Genomic DNA, 14,148 nt, shown 5'->3' with positions numbered 1-14,148 from the left:
GGTTGAAGTAGTGAATGAATCAAAAGATAAAAAAAGAATTGTAGATGAAAAAGGGAATGGAAATGAAAGTTCTGCAAAATATAAATTGCAATCAAGTAAATTATTAAGGATAGGACAAGAATTTGTAAACTAAATTAACCAAAAGTGGTGATTCAAATGACTACAACCAATAAGAGTTTTCATCTTTATAAAAGAGAGCTATCAAATATATAAAAATATTCAACCCATACAAAAACAGAAAATAGAAACAACATAAAAATAGAAAATTATCATAATAATAAACGACATAAGATATTAACCATATATCTTTGAAGATATTAACCATTTCTCATAATATTAACCATGTTGTGCTCACATCATCTCTTCATTCTCAAGTTATACTAAAAATCCTAACCGGATTAAAGTAATACAAAACCCATTGTTAAACAATTTCAAAACAAACAAATAGAAAACATCATCCCTAAATTGTGTCAAAACAATTTTTTATAGTCAAAATCAATTAATTTCATTGATCAAATTAATTTCACTTATGTAAGAGTTGATTTTTTAGTAAGTATGTGAAAATTATAACCTCCTTTTTATACGTCACTATTAAAACACACCAAAAGAATATTACTAACAAAGCTAAAAACAACTTAAAAGTATACTTTTTCTAAAAAATATAATTTAAAATTATTGTAAGTTCAATAATTTTATTGAAACTGAAACATACGAAAATAATTATGAGAAAATTTAATCATGTTCATCGAAGGGATCAAGTGAATTTTTTCTCATTTTGCAAGAATAGAAATCATCTATGGTACTTAGGAGAGACTCTTAAAGGTTGTTTGGGGTGTGGGAAAATTTTCCCTTCTCTTTTTGGATTGGAGAGGATAATAGGCTACAAAATTTAAGGTAGAGATACGAATGAGAGGCGCAATTGGAGTATGGAGTAGTTGCCAAGAACCTTGGGAGAGAGATTGCTTCTTCCCTATTCCTTCATTTTGTAAACCCTAAGTTCTCCACCATGGAGAGTTAAACCTACTGTTGAGATTAGATGTAATAAACTTACTTCTTGTATATTTTGTGATGTTAATACATATGCTTTTTCATTTTTATGTTAGTATTTGATTTTTATGTTTAATGCTTGTTATGGCTTCTTGATTATTGGTTTTTAAGGTATTGAAAAATGTCTTTTAAACCTTTAATTGAAATTAAATATCTAATGGAAATTTTATCTAGGGATAGAACACGATTCATTAGTAATCTTAAGATTCTTGAACTTTGATGAGTTATCATAGGCTCAAAGTCAAAAGGGAAATGATTTGAGTATATTTGTGAGTTGATTTTGACATGAAATTGGAATTGAATAAGCATGAATGAAGTTGGTGAAACCTAATCTTAACAATTGTAAATACTATATGTTAATTTTTTGTTGCACACCAGTTGTTTGATAAAAAAACTCAAAAAAAGTTTCTTTGTATTTTGTGGCTTTGGTGTCTAAATAAGTTATGAATGTAAGGGTTGTCATGTGTTGCACAAGTTCCTTGGAAGAGAATGATATTTATAACTTACTACATCGTGATTAGTGCACTTGTCGTTTCGTGCTAACAAGAGTCATTGAATTAATTAAGTATGGGTATGAGTATGGGTAATACCCAAGTTTTTAAATTGTGTATTGCAATAGGAATGAGTATGTACATATATGCATCATCCCCATCCTCATATCATCTCAATACCCATCCCCATGTCCTTAGTTTTGTAACCCTTCTTTTTGTTTCTTTAGCTACACACTTTTTTCTTACTCTTTCGAGTGTTTGGTTTGTTGTATATTCACAAAGTTTTATAAGATCTCTAAAGTATTTTTCCTCTTACCACAATCTTAATTACACATTTTGTGTCCTCTAAATGTAGTTAGGTTCAAATGGGTGTTGACAATTTCATTGAATCAAATAATTTATTGGTCACACATTTAATGATCTCTACTCAATTTTAATATTTTTATTTATTATTTATTTTTCTACAAGATAATGTTTGACTCTAAATTTTAAGTGTCACCTTTTGCATGACAGGGGAGTCACGACTCCCAAAAAAAATTCATTTAATTTTTCATATATATTTAAATTTTATATTTATATATTATTATTCATTTTATATTAATTGTTTAATTTTTTTCTTAAAACCTCATGCATAATTTCTCCTCTCTCTTCTTTTCTTTCATTTCTCTATTCCATACTTTCATCTCTCTTTCACATCTCCTTTTTTATCTCAATTTTTACCTTCAATCTTACTTCATTTTTCAAAATAAATTTCACCACAATAAAATTGATGAGTTAAAGAACATTTTGGACCGATTAATTTATTATTTTGAATAGGTTTATTTTCTACCTTTTTTTTGAAACAATATGTTTTTCTCTTTCATGTGATAGATTTGTTTACTGTGTATCACTAAGAGGTGATAAATTTATATTTTTCTACATAGGTGAAGTGGTAAATTTATATTAGAAAAATTATGATAAAGAGTAAAATGATTGATTTTTTTTTCAAGAGAAAGACTTATGATGCATGTACATCAATTAAATTTGAAAATTTTCATGGGAATCCAAGAATTAAAGACTATGAAAAATAACTATCTAAAGTTCTCAAAGTTAGATATAATGAATTTGAAAAAATCTAATTTGATACCTCTAAATTTTTTTTCCAAGTTTCGTCACTTTTTATTAACATAAAAATCTTGTCATCTTCTTTATTATCTTTTATCCATAGTTTTTTTATTATTATTTGAAAAACCTTTGTTTTGCTTAAAAATTTTTCATATTTTACCACCGCAATCGTAAAATAGGTTTCATTTACTGTAATATAATCATTTATTGTCACAAATTTTTTTATCAATGAAACTACTCTTTGCAAAATTAATAGATGTTATGGTTATTATGAAATTTTAGTTGTGTAATTTTTTAATATTTATATAATTATTTGAATTTCTCTTGTTATTTGATATTTTAATATGAGATTTATAAACTAATATTTTTCTTTATATTTGTCGTTCTTAAGAAAATAGACTATGTTCTTTTAATATTGAATATTTCGATAATATCATGATTCCTTTGCTTGTTTTTTTTTATTTTTTTTAATATAAATGATTTAATTGATATTTAAAAAAAATGGTTATGGGTATATATGGGTATGCGGGTATAACCATTACCCGATGCTGATGTGAATGAGACAAAAATTATATATCTGTTGGGGTTCGGTGATGGGGTGAGGATGATTTTTTATTGCAGAGACGTGGATGAGATAATGAAACTCAGACTCATCCTACTGATTTTCATTCCTAGTGGCAAAATAGCTTATCTTCTTCTCGCAAAGATGTCACACTTTAGCTACAATACAATTATTATTAGGATAATGATATTTTGACAACTAAATTTTGACAATTTTCTCTTATAACCTGAGGTGATATCTTTTAAGTAATTTTGAAATATAGAGAAATAAGAAAATAGAAAAATAGGAAACCACATACAAGATACCACCTCAAAAATATATGAGAAAGTTGTCAAATTTAGTTATTAAAAAACCAGTTTCCTTATTTTCTTATTATTATTAAAGTTCAATCATTTTCTCGAATACATAATCATTCAAGTTCAATCAAAATTTAGGAGAAATAATTTATTTGAAATAATTATCTTATCTTCTCATTTAGCTCGATAAGAGATTGATCTCGATTTAAGTACACCATGGAGGAATTTTTGTACAAAGAGTTTCCGTGAAAATAATCTCTTTGTAAGAAGAGTTCTTGTGAAAATTGAATATGAGATTCGACTTACGAATCAACCCATCCAAACAGAATGGAGAATGTTGAACTTTTCAATCCAAAAGTCTATTTTGATATGATTTGTCTAACTTACCAAATTGACGAATCAAAAACATGATAGGACAAACTATCCAACTTATCCTATCTTTAACATTAAAAGTTAAAACAAAAAATAATTTACAAAATTAATTTTTTATATTATATTTTTAAAAGTGTATATACATAATAGCATTATAACTTAAATTATTAACACTTATAATTTAAATTTAAATTATTAATTATACATATATAATAATATATAATAAAATAATTTAATATGTAAATATAATAATTATTTGAATTTATCTAATTAAAATGTCAATAATTAATCAAAAATTTAAAAGATATTTATATAATTAAATAAGTTTTTTAATATATATATATATATAATATAAATTTTAAAAGTTTAAAAAGAAAATTACAAACTAACAGTTATAAATTTTGACTCGTTTAACTAATCCGGTCCATTCTGTTATTTTTCAGACGAGCGGCCGGACCGGGTTGTCAGTAAGATTTATTTTTTGCATAAGAAATATCTCTCACTCATGAATGGGTTTGATACCCAAAAAGAAAACGGTCCCGGATGGTGAAAGGGAGAGTGTACGGTTCTTCTACGGCGGGGGCATGGTGAATGGGACGGGTGATAGTGTCGTCTGTGGCTGGGATTATTTGTGTGCTCTTCTACTGTTCCATTTTTAAATTCAAATTATTTTTCTGCTTTTCTGTTACCTAAAACCTCTTCATCAATCTCATTGTTTAGAATGTTGAATTCTTCAAATTTATACATGCCAAACAAAAACAAACCCATTAAAAAGATAATTATATGTTTTAACAAACTTTAATAAGATAATTTAGAGTCAGAAAATAAAATTAAAATGAATTAAAATTAGAGTAAGTTAAATTGAGGGGAAAAAATTATAGAGGAAGGGTAAATATGTTTGTGGTGTGTTTGTTTTTTCTATTTTTCATTTCCCGAAACAAGTTACAATCTTAAATTTTCTCTCACAAATTAATTATTGGCATTTAACTTGACTTTTAAGGTCAATGAGGAATGACGAAAGCACAAAGATTAGATTCAAAGTTCTCTCAACGGAGTGTCATTGTAGTGAGGCGGATGAGTGTTTGGACTATAGCACGATGAAGCGTTAATAATATTACAAATCATTTTACTTTTTCATTTTATAATTACATAAGATGATTAAAATCATGGAAGGATAAGTAGTAAACGCATTTTTTTTTATCACTTATGCATGTTATTTCTGTTTAATAAACGAGTTTAATGTGTGTTATACATGTTTTACTAAATATGGATGAAAAAGTTTAAGAGAACAAGATATATTATATGTTTATCTCTTATTTTTTTTAAATATTTTATCTTTTTAAAATTCTAGTTTTTTTTTTGCCTAGCTTTTTTAAATGCATTTTCTTGTATTGTCTTGTTTGGAGAATATAACTAAGGAGATAAAGGAGTTTAGAATAATTTGACCTACACATAAATTAATGGTATAAAGAATCTAGACTTTCTCATGAATAGGGGTTAAATTGGCAAGATTTGAACTAAATCGTGCACAAAATGTTCAAATGAGATCTATAACTTCATGTATGTGAGATTCACTTCATTTGTTATTCAGTTCAAAAGTATGTGGATAATTTTAGTATATAATAAACTCTTTGAAAGTGTGTAACCTAGGCAACGATTGACTATATGCCTTTTATAATACTCACTTATTCACAAACAATTTGTTGTTAGGTTTGTTAAAGATGTAATTATATAGATGTGCATTGATTTTTGAAATATTTGGTTATTTGCGATGTTTAATGTATATTTTTTTGTAGACTTGGGAGATTTTAATCAAGTGGACAAGAATTGGTTTATTTTTGTGTTTATGTTGAAGTAGAAAATTGTTGTCTTGAAAAGAATTAGTGTATCATAGTGGTGCCGTTATCCTAAAAGGTTGTTAATCCTAAAATCGTTAACTTAGAATAACCACTACGCCTAAAGGAACATCACGCGGACCACAACCGGGTACATAGCGGCATATTGGGTCACAAAGTGTCACACCGCCAATCACACCTTATAAGAATCAACTAACTTACATAATGATAAGGTTGGTCAACTATTCGGTTCCCTTAATTATAGAAACGATATGAACACCAACCAACCAAAGTCGTGGAGAACCAATATGGAAGTGGTAATGTCTAGAATGCTGTCTACTTTAACTTAGGAAAAAAACTAGTTGAGACATTGTAAGAGAATAATGGGCCTGCAGCCTGGGCCTAACTAAGTCCAAACAGGCCCAATGAAGTTGGGCCAAAGTAAAACGTAGTCAAAGTCTAGCCCATGGTTTAAACTAAGGTAAAACGAGATTAATCTCCTATAAATAAGACTGGATCCAGCAATTAAAGGTACGTATTTCATTAGTGAGATTTGACTTTGAAAGTTTTTGCTGACTTGATTGTTGAAGTTCTTTTTGCAAGTAAACTCCCATTTTCCATCAAATACCCGAAGCAAAGGCATAGCTAACAAGACCGTAGAGTATCCATCCAAGAAGCTCAAAAATTATGATAAGATAAAGTTCAAGTCCCGTAATAATCTAATATTGTTTCTGCAAGAATGATTAGTTTTACTTCAATTGTATTAAATTCTTGAGTTGTTATATTTTTTCATAATATCTCAGAAAGTGATGGATTTTTCGATCAAATGAGTCTTAATCAATATGTTGTTAGTTCAAGTGGTGACATTTAATATTGTAGAAGAAAGTTATCCCTCGAGTGTCTCATTTATTATTCAAGTATCATTTATTACTCAAGTATGGTTATCAAAGCTCAAGCTTCCAATTGGTTTTCAATATCACTGTATGTTTTAATATTTATATTTTGAACTATAATTATTTTGTTTTATTAGATTAATACTTGAAAAGATGTGACAGTTAAAAAAACTCTTGAATATGTGTTAATGGTTGAAACAACTAACAAGAAGAACACTTGACAAAAGAAAGACACTATATGGATCATGACAGTAGCAGCTACCATGATAACTCTAATGTTGAATTCAATAAAAAAGTACTTCTCATACAAAGAAGTCCATTCATTCCCTTTCCAACTATGGAATTTACAAGATAATGGCTTGAATATGCCACCCTTGTTTTTATTGTTCACTTTTTGTCATGCTTTAATGGTGGCTGGAGCTACTACACCCACTTTTAGAGCAGCCTATGCAGGAATTTGAATTCTTTGTTGGATTTTTCTGTTATGTTCCTATGTTGTATCTTTAAAATACACCGATGACCACTGATTTTGAAATATTAATATAGTGTATTTTTAATACTTAGTAGAGGATAACACCAAAAAATCCAGTAGAAAATCTAAACTTCCTATGCAGTTGGAACTCTTCCAGAAACACTAGGCAAAGGTGCCTCTGTCACATTACTAACAATCAAGATTGGGGATGGAGGGGGAAGTGGTGGAAGGAACAACTCAGAAATTTGTTGATAAAGTTTGCCAGGTTCAATAGGGCTCATGTAAGGTACTTTTTTGCCATGCTTTAAACACAAGTTCCCTGCAAAGAAAGGACCAAGTAATGTCAGTTTTCCAAATCCTTGTTCAAGAAGCAAAAATGTTAATAGAAAAGCTTGAACTTACTCCTGTATCTGTCAGCTGTCTTGGGGAAGTCAGTAATAATGCCATTGACCTTGGTTCCAATGACAAATGAATTTATCTCAATAGATGCATCAGAGTAATAATCCCATGCTTGAGATACAAATTCATTGCTGAAAGTTTCTACATAAACTCGGAGCTTAAATGACTTGAGCTTTTCCACAATGTTTGTAGAGTTAACTAAAAAGGCCTCAGTTTCAGGAAAAACAGATTCCTTTCGTATTACCACAGAATCAGCAAATGTTTTTATGTCCTTAATAGCCGTTTCAGCAGCATCGCCAATGTTCTCATCAACCTTGTAAACCCTTTCAAATTTTGATTTATCTAATTTTTTAAGCACAGAGCTATGAGTTGACTGAATCATAACTTTGTGCGATCTTGGTTTTGTTTTCTTTAGAGCATCAAGGACTGCATTGACCACACTTAAATTCTGCTTCTCTGCCAGATATGCAGCATTCTGATAACAAAATGAACGAAAATGGCATTGATAAAGCATAAAAGGAGTAAATCAAAGTGGACCATTCTTTATAATAGTAAAATACTATGATGCACAGATAATATATGCCGTATCGGACATGACACTAATACATTATTTAAATTGAAGTATCGGTATCTCATTGGTCAGATATAATTCACTGTAGAAATGGAAGAACTAACCTCTATGCCGATCAAGATGCGAGAGCCTTCAGTCAAGGACAAAAACTCAGACAAGGTTATCAGCTTTCCTTGATTTTCCAATTTTGGATTCCGGATCAGTCTGTATTTCGCATAAGGTTTCAATATTGAGGCTGCAATAAAAAACAAATAACAGAAAACATGAGGGATTTAGGAATTTTTTTGGAACTTTCCAAGAAATTTGACTGAATAGATTACTCAAATTGCAAACCAAAACTTGTTTGGCATTAAAGAGCATGCCATAGAAACATTCAAAAACATCATTCAACTTACGAATCAATGTTTTTATCTCGTCCCATGTCAAACTGAATGTATATATGCCACTGTTGCCTTTGATCTCCTGAATAGTTGTAGCACGAGTTTTGAAGTTTGTATTAGCAACTGTTGTGCTCTCTGAAAGATCTACAGAGCTTAAGCAAAAGGGTGTTCCATCCTTGGACATTTGAACAGGACAGTCAAGTACATCTGCCCCATCTGATTTAGCTTTCTTATATGCAATGTCAGTACAAGCAGGAGTATCTCCACTTGCTCCATATTTTGTGATAACCAAAGTGTCCACTTTATCATGAAACATATGAAAGAAGAAACAAATCAATAAGGACAACTTAGACAAATCAACACCCTCAATACAAGCCATAACTTGTTAACTACAAAATGATGATACAGCTGATAAGTTATACCTTGTTTAGTGGGATTTTCCCCTAGGCCAGAAAAGCAATCTGCAGTAAGAGATGAGATTTTAGAATCTGAAAGGGGTGCTGATTACAATTATAAATGTTTAGAATTCTATGCAAGGGAAACAAAACTTACTTATGGCTGCAGATGGAGTAACTGGGAAGTCAGACAACACACCATCAACAGAGAAACCACCAACATTAAAGAATGATAGACACTCAGCCACAGGATCATAACTGAAATTGTAGCTAAATGGAACATCATTGATAAGGTCTGATACAAACACTTGCAACTTTTTCTTGTGAGCATCTGAGACAAGAGAGGTATGTGGTTGTAGATAAAGGTTTGAGTCCACAGGCCATATATAGCCCTTGGGAACAAGAATTCCTGAAGCAAATGTCTTGATTTGAGCAAGATTTCTCAGGAGTTCACCATAAGACTGATTGGTTTTAGGTTCAATCTTAGACTGCTCTAGAACCCTGAAGATCAAGCTGGTTGTTCCATGACAAAAGATTGATTTAACCCTTCTTAAGAAACCCACATCAGGTGATGAAATGTAACTGACAGTTACATTTTTAGCAAACAGGGATCGTAGAAAGGTTTCTACACTCAAATTCTGTTGCTTGAAGAACGCATCATGCTGCATTGTATTTTAAAATGAAAAAACATGATTAGCCAACAACATAATAAATTGTATACGTTTAGGATCTGCTTTAAAACAAAGAATGTATTCAGTTAAAGGACAAGAAACAAATACTCTTTTTTTCCAGTTACCTCAATATTTAACCACAGGCCTGTAGATGGCGATTTTATCAAGTTAGCTACTTCTTCAACATGGAGAATGGGAAGCTTGTTGCCATCGAACTTAGGAGTCCGAGAGTAAACTCCCTGCACAACTGTTCCAATAACAAGATGATTATCAGTGTTACAAGCATGTTATAACAGTGGACACAAGTTTCCCAGTTCTGACATGTGATGATCAAAGGCAAGCACCCAGAACAAATTCCATGAATTTAGCCTCTGAAATTGGAATTACCAATCAATTTGGTTCTATAATTTAACATCAATTTGGTTCCTAACAATTATAAATCAGTCAATCAGTCCTTGAATTATACAATATTGGTCGATTTGCTTCCTAATGTTAATATCAAATTGACAAATAATGGCACAAATTGAAAACTAGATCACTTTTTTGTAATGTCAAAAACAAAATGAATTGATAGTTAACCCGTGTTGCCAACCAATTCAGGGACTAGATTGATGCTTTCCACTGTGTTTCATGCTTGAGTAATCAATGCCACCATGCCACCACTTACCCCACCTTATCTTTGGAAAATATCTTACTTGAGAAAAAAGATATAGACATCATCCAAACAAGAAAACAAAATTGCTAAAGTCTTGAGATAGATCAAACTCACGAGAAACATTTGCTAGTTCTTTGAAGTTGTAGTCTGCAGTAAACCATCCCCGGGTTGAAACCCCATTAACAAAGTAATCCTTTGCCTTGTCTGGATAAACAACTGAAATGTCAGTGGCATTGTCCAGCTTTAGCTCTGGGAAACAAATCCCAGTGCCATCCTTTGTTAATTGCACATCACACCATAGAATCACATCTGGGTTACTAGTGTTAAGTGCCAAATTATAGGCAAGTGAACTTGAATCTGGAAATATCCCTGAAAACCCGCCACGTGCTATGACCACTGGTGGAGATCCTGCATAGCAAATGAATTGCTTTAAAGTTTGTCAAGAAAGTAAGACAAAATTTGGGGTGCTTTTGTGTATACAAGTTCATGCAGAAGGTTGAATTTCTAGCATTTATTCATGAAGAACAAATAGATGAAAACCCATTGAGTAGTTAACACCATCATCTTCTAGATCATTATCTGTAGTTCATTGCATGTCTTGTCTCTCTGCTATAACTAATTTAATGTCTCCTTACTGACTCACTTTGTAAATGTTAAACTTTTATAAATGAATTACATTCATTGTTATAATTAATGATTCAAGCGTTATAATTCCTATTTATTGTCAGCCAATCAGAAATCACATGTCAGGTAAGATTTTTAAGGTAGTTATCTTAAACCCAACTTATTATATTTGACAATTGTGATTGAATGACAGTGCGAGTGCATACACTATTTACTCTCAAATTAAGAAAAACTGATGACTATTCATTGCTATGATAATTGCAGTAACAAGACTCAAAAAGGTTGTCTTAAAAGGGTTGAAATAATCAGTTCATTAAAACAAGAGTAAGAAAGTCTGAACCTTTAGAAAGAGTATCAAATACCCAATTTCCTTCCAAGCATGAGACTCAACAAGCCCACAAAACTAACAAATAAGAAGATAAGTAGGGACCATAGGAGTAAAGGGAAGAAGAAATAGAAACACACCGCGCAATGTTTTCCAGCCACTTGGTGGTCCTGCTGAAGAAACCAGTGCTACCAATGAGTGCTGCAGAATGAGTATAGCAAGTACACTACAGAGAGCCATGAAGTGCCGCATGAGTTTCAAATCTTACCCAGAAAATTCTTATCTGGGATATGTAACTTTGAGGGAGGTACAGATTATGAGAACTATGCAAGTTCTGAGAAAGATAGCCAAAAAGGTGCGAACTTTAACTGTTCAACTAGAAGAACTAGGCTATGATGAACTAGAATTGTTCAACTATAGAGGAATATTCATAGGCATAAGACAACACCCTTCACTCAACCTTGGCTTCTTCAATGATAAAATCTACTCAGAAGTCAGGGTCAACCATACAGCTATTTTCCAAGCTTATATGTGTGTCTGTATGTGATGACTTTTTCTTTGTTATAAGTGGTCACGCGGTTTTTGAAACTTTCATGCAAATGGCACAAAAGTTATGCAGAACTTGTAAGTAACCTTTCATCTGCAATGGTTGAAATAAATAATAGCAAAATCATGAGAATGTGTATTAACAGAGAGACAATAAGTAGAAAAATACTCAAACAAAGGTGTGAGACACAGAAAAAGATGGAAAAGAAAAAGGTTCAGATAACTCGTTTTGTAGCACTGTCATGTCTATGGCTGCTGCTAGCTAACATTGCTGTGTTTATGTCTGCATTTAATGACACTGCTTCATGTCTTCATCTGTAACAAATGAAACAGATCCTAGAAATTTCATCCAAATGTTTATTTTGTTTTTAATATGTTTTTCTTCATAAAGTTTCATATGCCAGAAATTTCTTTCAATTTTATATTTTTTAGGAGCAAATATCATACTTAAAAATTGAATGAAATGCATTTTAATTAGTTCCCTAATTTTTGGTAAAAAGTCGTGTTATATATTGAAAATAAATTAGTTTCGTCATTTTCTGTTTATATAGTTAGTTTTATTATCTTCAACTCCAAATCTGGTAATAATTATTTACAGGTTACAAATTTGATGAAATTAAACCAAATTGACTAAGTGATTTTTTTTTCTATTATTAATTATGTCATACAATTTAATTTTTTTTTGTGTTATTGTAGTAGAGTCAAATCTCTACCACGTTGATGTGAGTATTATATGCATCATATGTTTTAATGTATACGCTGAATGTTGCACTCTAAATTTTTTAATTAATTGGTTGTCAAATAAAATGCTTTGAGACATTCCATAGAACGTGATAGGCATAAACAATCATTTTTATTAGGTTTTTAATTAGGATGTATTCCTGAAGCAAGTATTTTCTTATGATTTAAGGTATTCGACCATAATTTAAAAATTCATACATCAGAAAAAAGTGCAGAACAATAATTAGAACAAACACGTAGCGTTGTTCTGAAAGGAAATGCTACCACGTTGCTTCACTTGGTCAATCCAATAAGAAACTGTGTGTGAGCAAATCGAAAAAGTCAAGAGTATTTATGATATTTTTGGGGGGTTAAATATGTTTTTTATTTTTATTTTTTGGAAATTAGAATTAATTTATCTTTGAAACTTTGTGTAATTTAGTTATCCAACTTTAGAAATGTTTGGATTTAGTTTTTTTAGTTAAATTTTGTTAAGTTTATTTGACACTCTAAACATGTTTTTCTATTGACCTTGGAGCCAAAGTGTGTCATAAACAACTAAAATATTATCATAAGATGTGTTTGAAACGTCAAGTAAACTTAACAAAATTTGATTAAAATGATTAAATCTAAACATTTATAAAGTTGGGGAACTAAATTAGGCCAAAGTTTTGAAGAATGACTAATTCTAATTTTCACTCAAAATGAAAGGACCAAAATATATTTAATCCTATTTTTTTAATAAGGGTTAAATATGCTTTTAATATATGAAGTTTCATGCAAAATTAAATTTGTTTCTCTTTCAAATATTGATATATTTTGATCTTCAAACTTTAAAAAATAATGAATATAGTTTTTTTTAATCCATTTATGCTAACATTTTCTTGGCGCGTTTTCTGGCTATTGAAATGGGAATGTATTAAGCAGTATAAATAACTTTAATGTTATCATAAAATGCGTTTGACATATAAAAAAATTATGTAATTAAGTTTAAATTACTACATTCATCAATTTTTAAAGTTTTGAGATCCACATATGTCAAAATTTTGGACATGAACAAATTCTAATTTTAGATCAAAATTCTGCCACTAAAAATATATTTAACCTTAGTTTTAAACATGAATGTCACAAGTAACGGAAGTAATAAAATGTAGTCACAACATTAATATTATGCAAGAATTTAGTTTTTGATTAAGTGAATATTAAGAAACTTATAGGTAGAGATAGGTACTTTGGTTGTCAAGTTTATTGTCGGATCCATTTATATCGATGGATCTTTACTTTAAGTTTTATTGGAGAGATGTTATATTAATGAAACAAATCTAATACACATAAGATATTAATATTATTTTCAACTTAAAAGTTGAAGGTAATGGAGTTTTGGAATTTCTATCTTATAAGATATTCAATTTTTTCATCTTTATCTAATGTAAAACTTATACTTACACGTGAATTCTTTATATTTTTTCCATCAGATGTGAGTCTATTCTATGTTGATATACTTTACAAAAATATTCTCAATCATGAGTACGTTACCTTCTTATATTACCACAATAGGACATGTTTGACTAAAATTCTTATCAAAAAGACTTTTTATGGTTCTGATGCCACTAATGGAGATATAATAACAATAAGGCACGAGTCCCACATAAGATATTACACTATTTTTAACTAAAAAATCTTAAGATAATAAATTTATGAATCTTTTTCCTAATTATCTTACCCTCATCACATTGTCCGGTGTGAAAGGAAGAAAATATGTGTATTCAAATAAAATAAAATTGTTATTA

The 14,148-nt window shown here is 30.1% G+C and overlaps 1 protein-coding gene across 1 annotated transcript; it reads right to left on the bottom strand.

Annotated features, from left to right (window-relative positions):
- Nucleotides 1-6,817: 6,817 nt before the first annotated feature.
- Nucleotides 6,818-11,762, bottom strand: LOC114187081 (glycerophosphodiester phosphodiesterase GDPDL3-like). The gene is made up of 9 exons (XM_028075208.1): nucleotides 11,233-11,762; nucleotides 10,258-10,551; nucleotides 9,614-9,735; nucleotides 8,975-9,479; nucleotides 8,845-8,883; nucleotides 8,438-8,722; nucleotides 8,147-8,277; nucleotides 7,475-7,946; nucleotides 6,818-7,391 (listed from the first exon to the last, which is right to left on the bottom strand). Exons 1-9 carry the CDS (start codon nucleotides 11,342-11,344, stop codon nucleotides 7,207-7,209), a joined length of 2,145 nt encoding a protein of 714 aa, XP_027931009.1. The 5' UTR covers nucleotides 11,345-11,762; the 3' UTR covers nucleotides 6,818-7,206.
- Between the last annotated feature and the right edge of the window lie 2,386 nt (nucleotides 11,763-14,148).

Source organism: Vigna unguiculata, chromosome 6, assembly GCF_004118075.2.
Source record: "Vigna unguiculata cultivar IT97K-499-35 chromosome 6, ASM411807v1, whole genome shotgun sequence".
NCBI classification, from domain to species: domain Eukaryota; kingdom Viridiplantae; phylum Streptophyta; class Magnoliopsida; order Fabales; family Fabaceae; genus Vigna; species Vigna unguiculata.
This window is presented reverse-complemented; position numbering and strand designations above follow the sequence as displayed.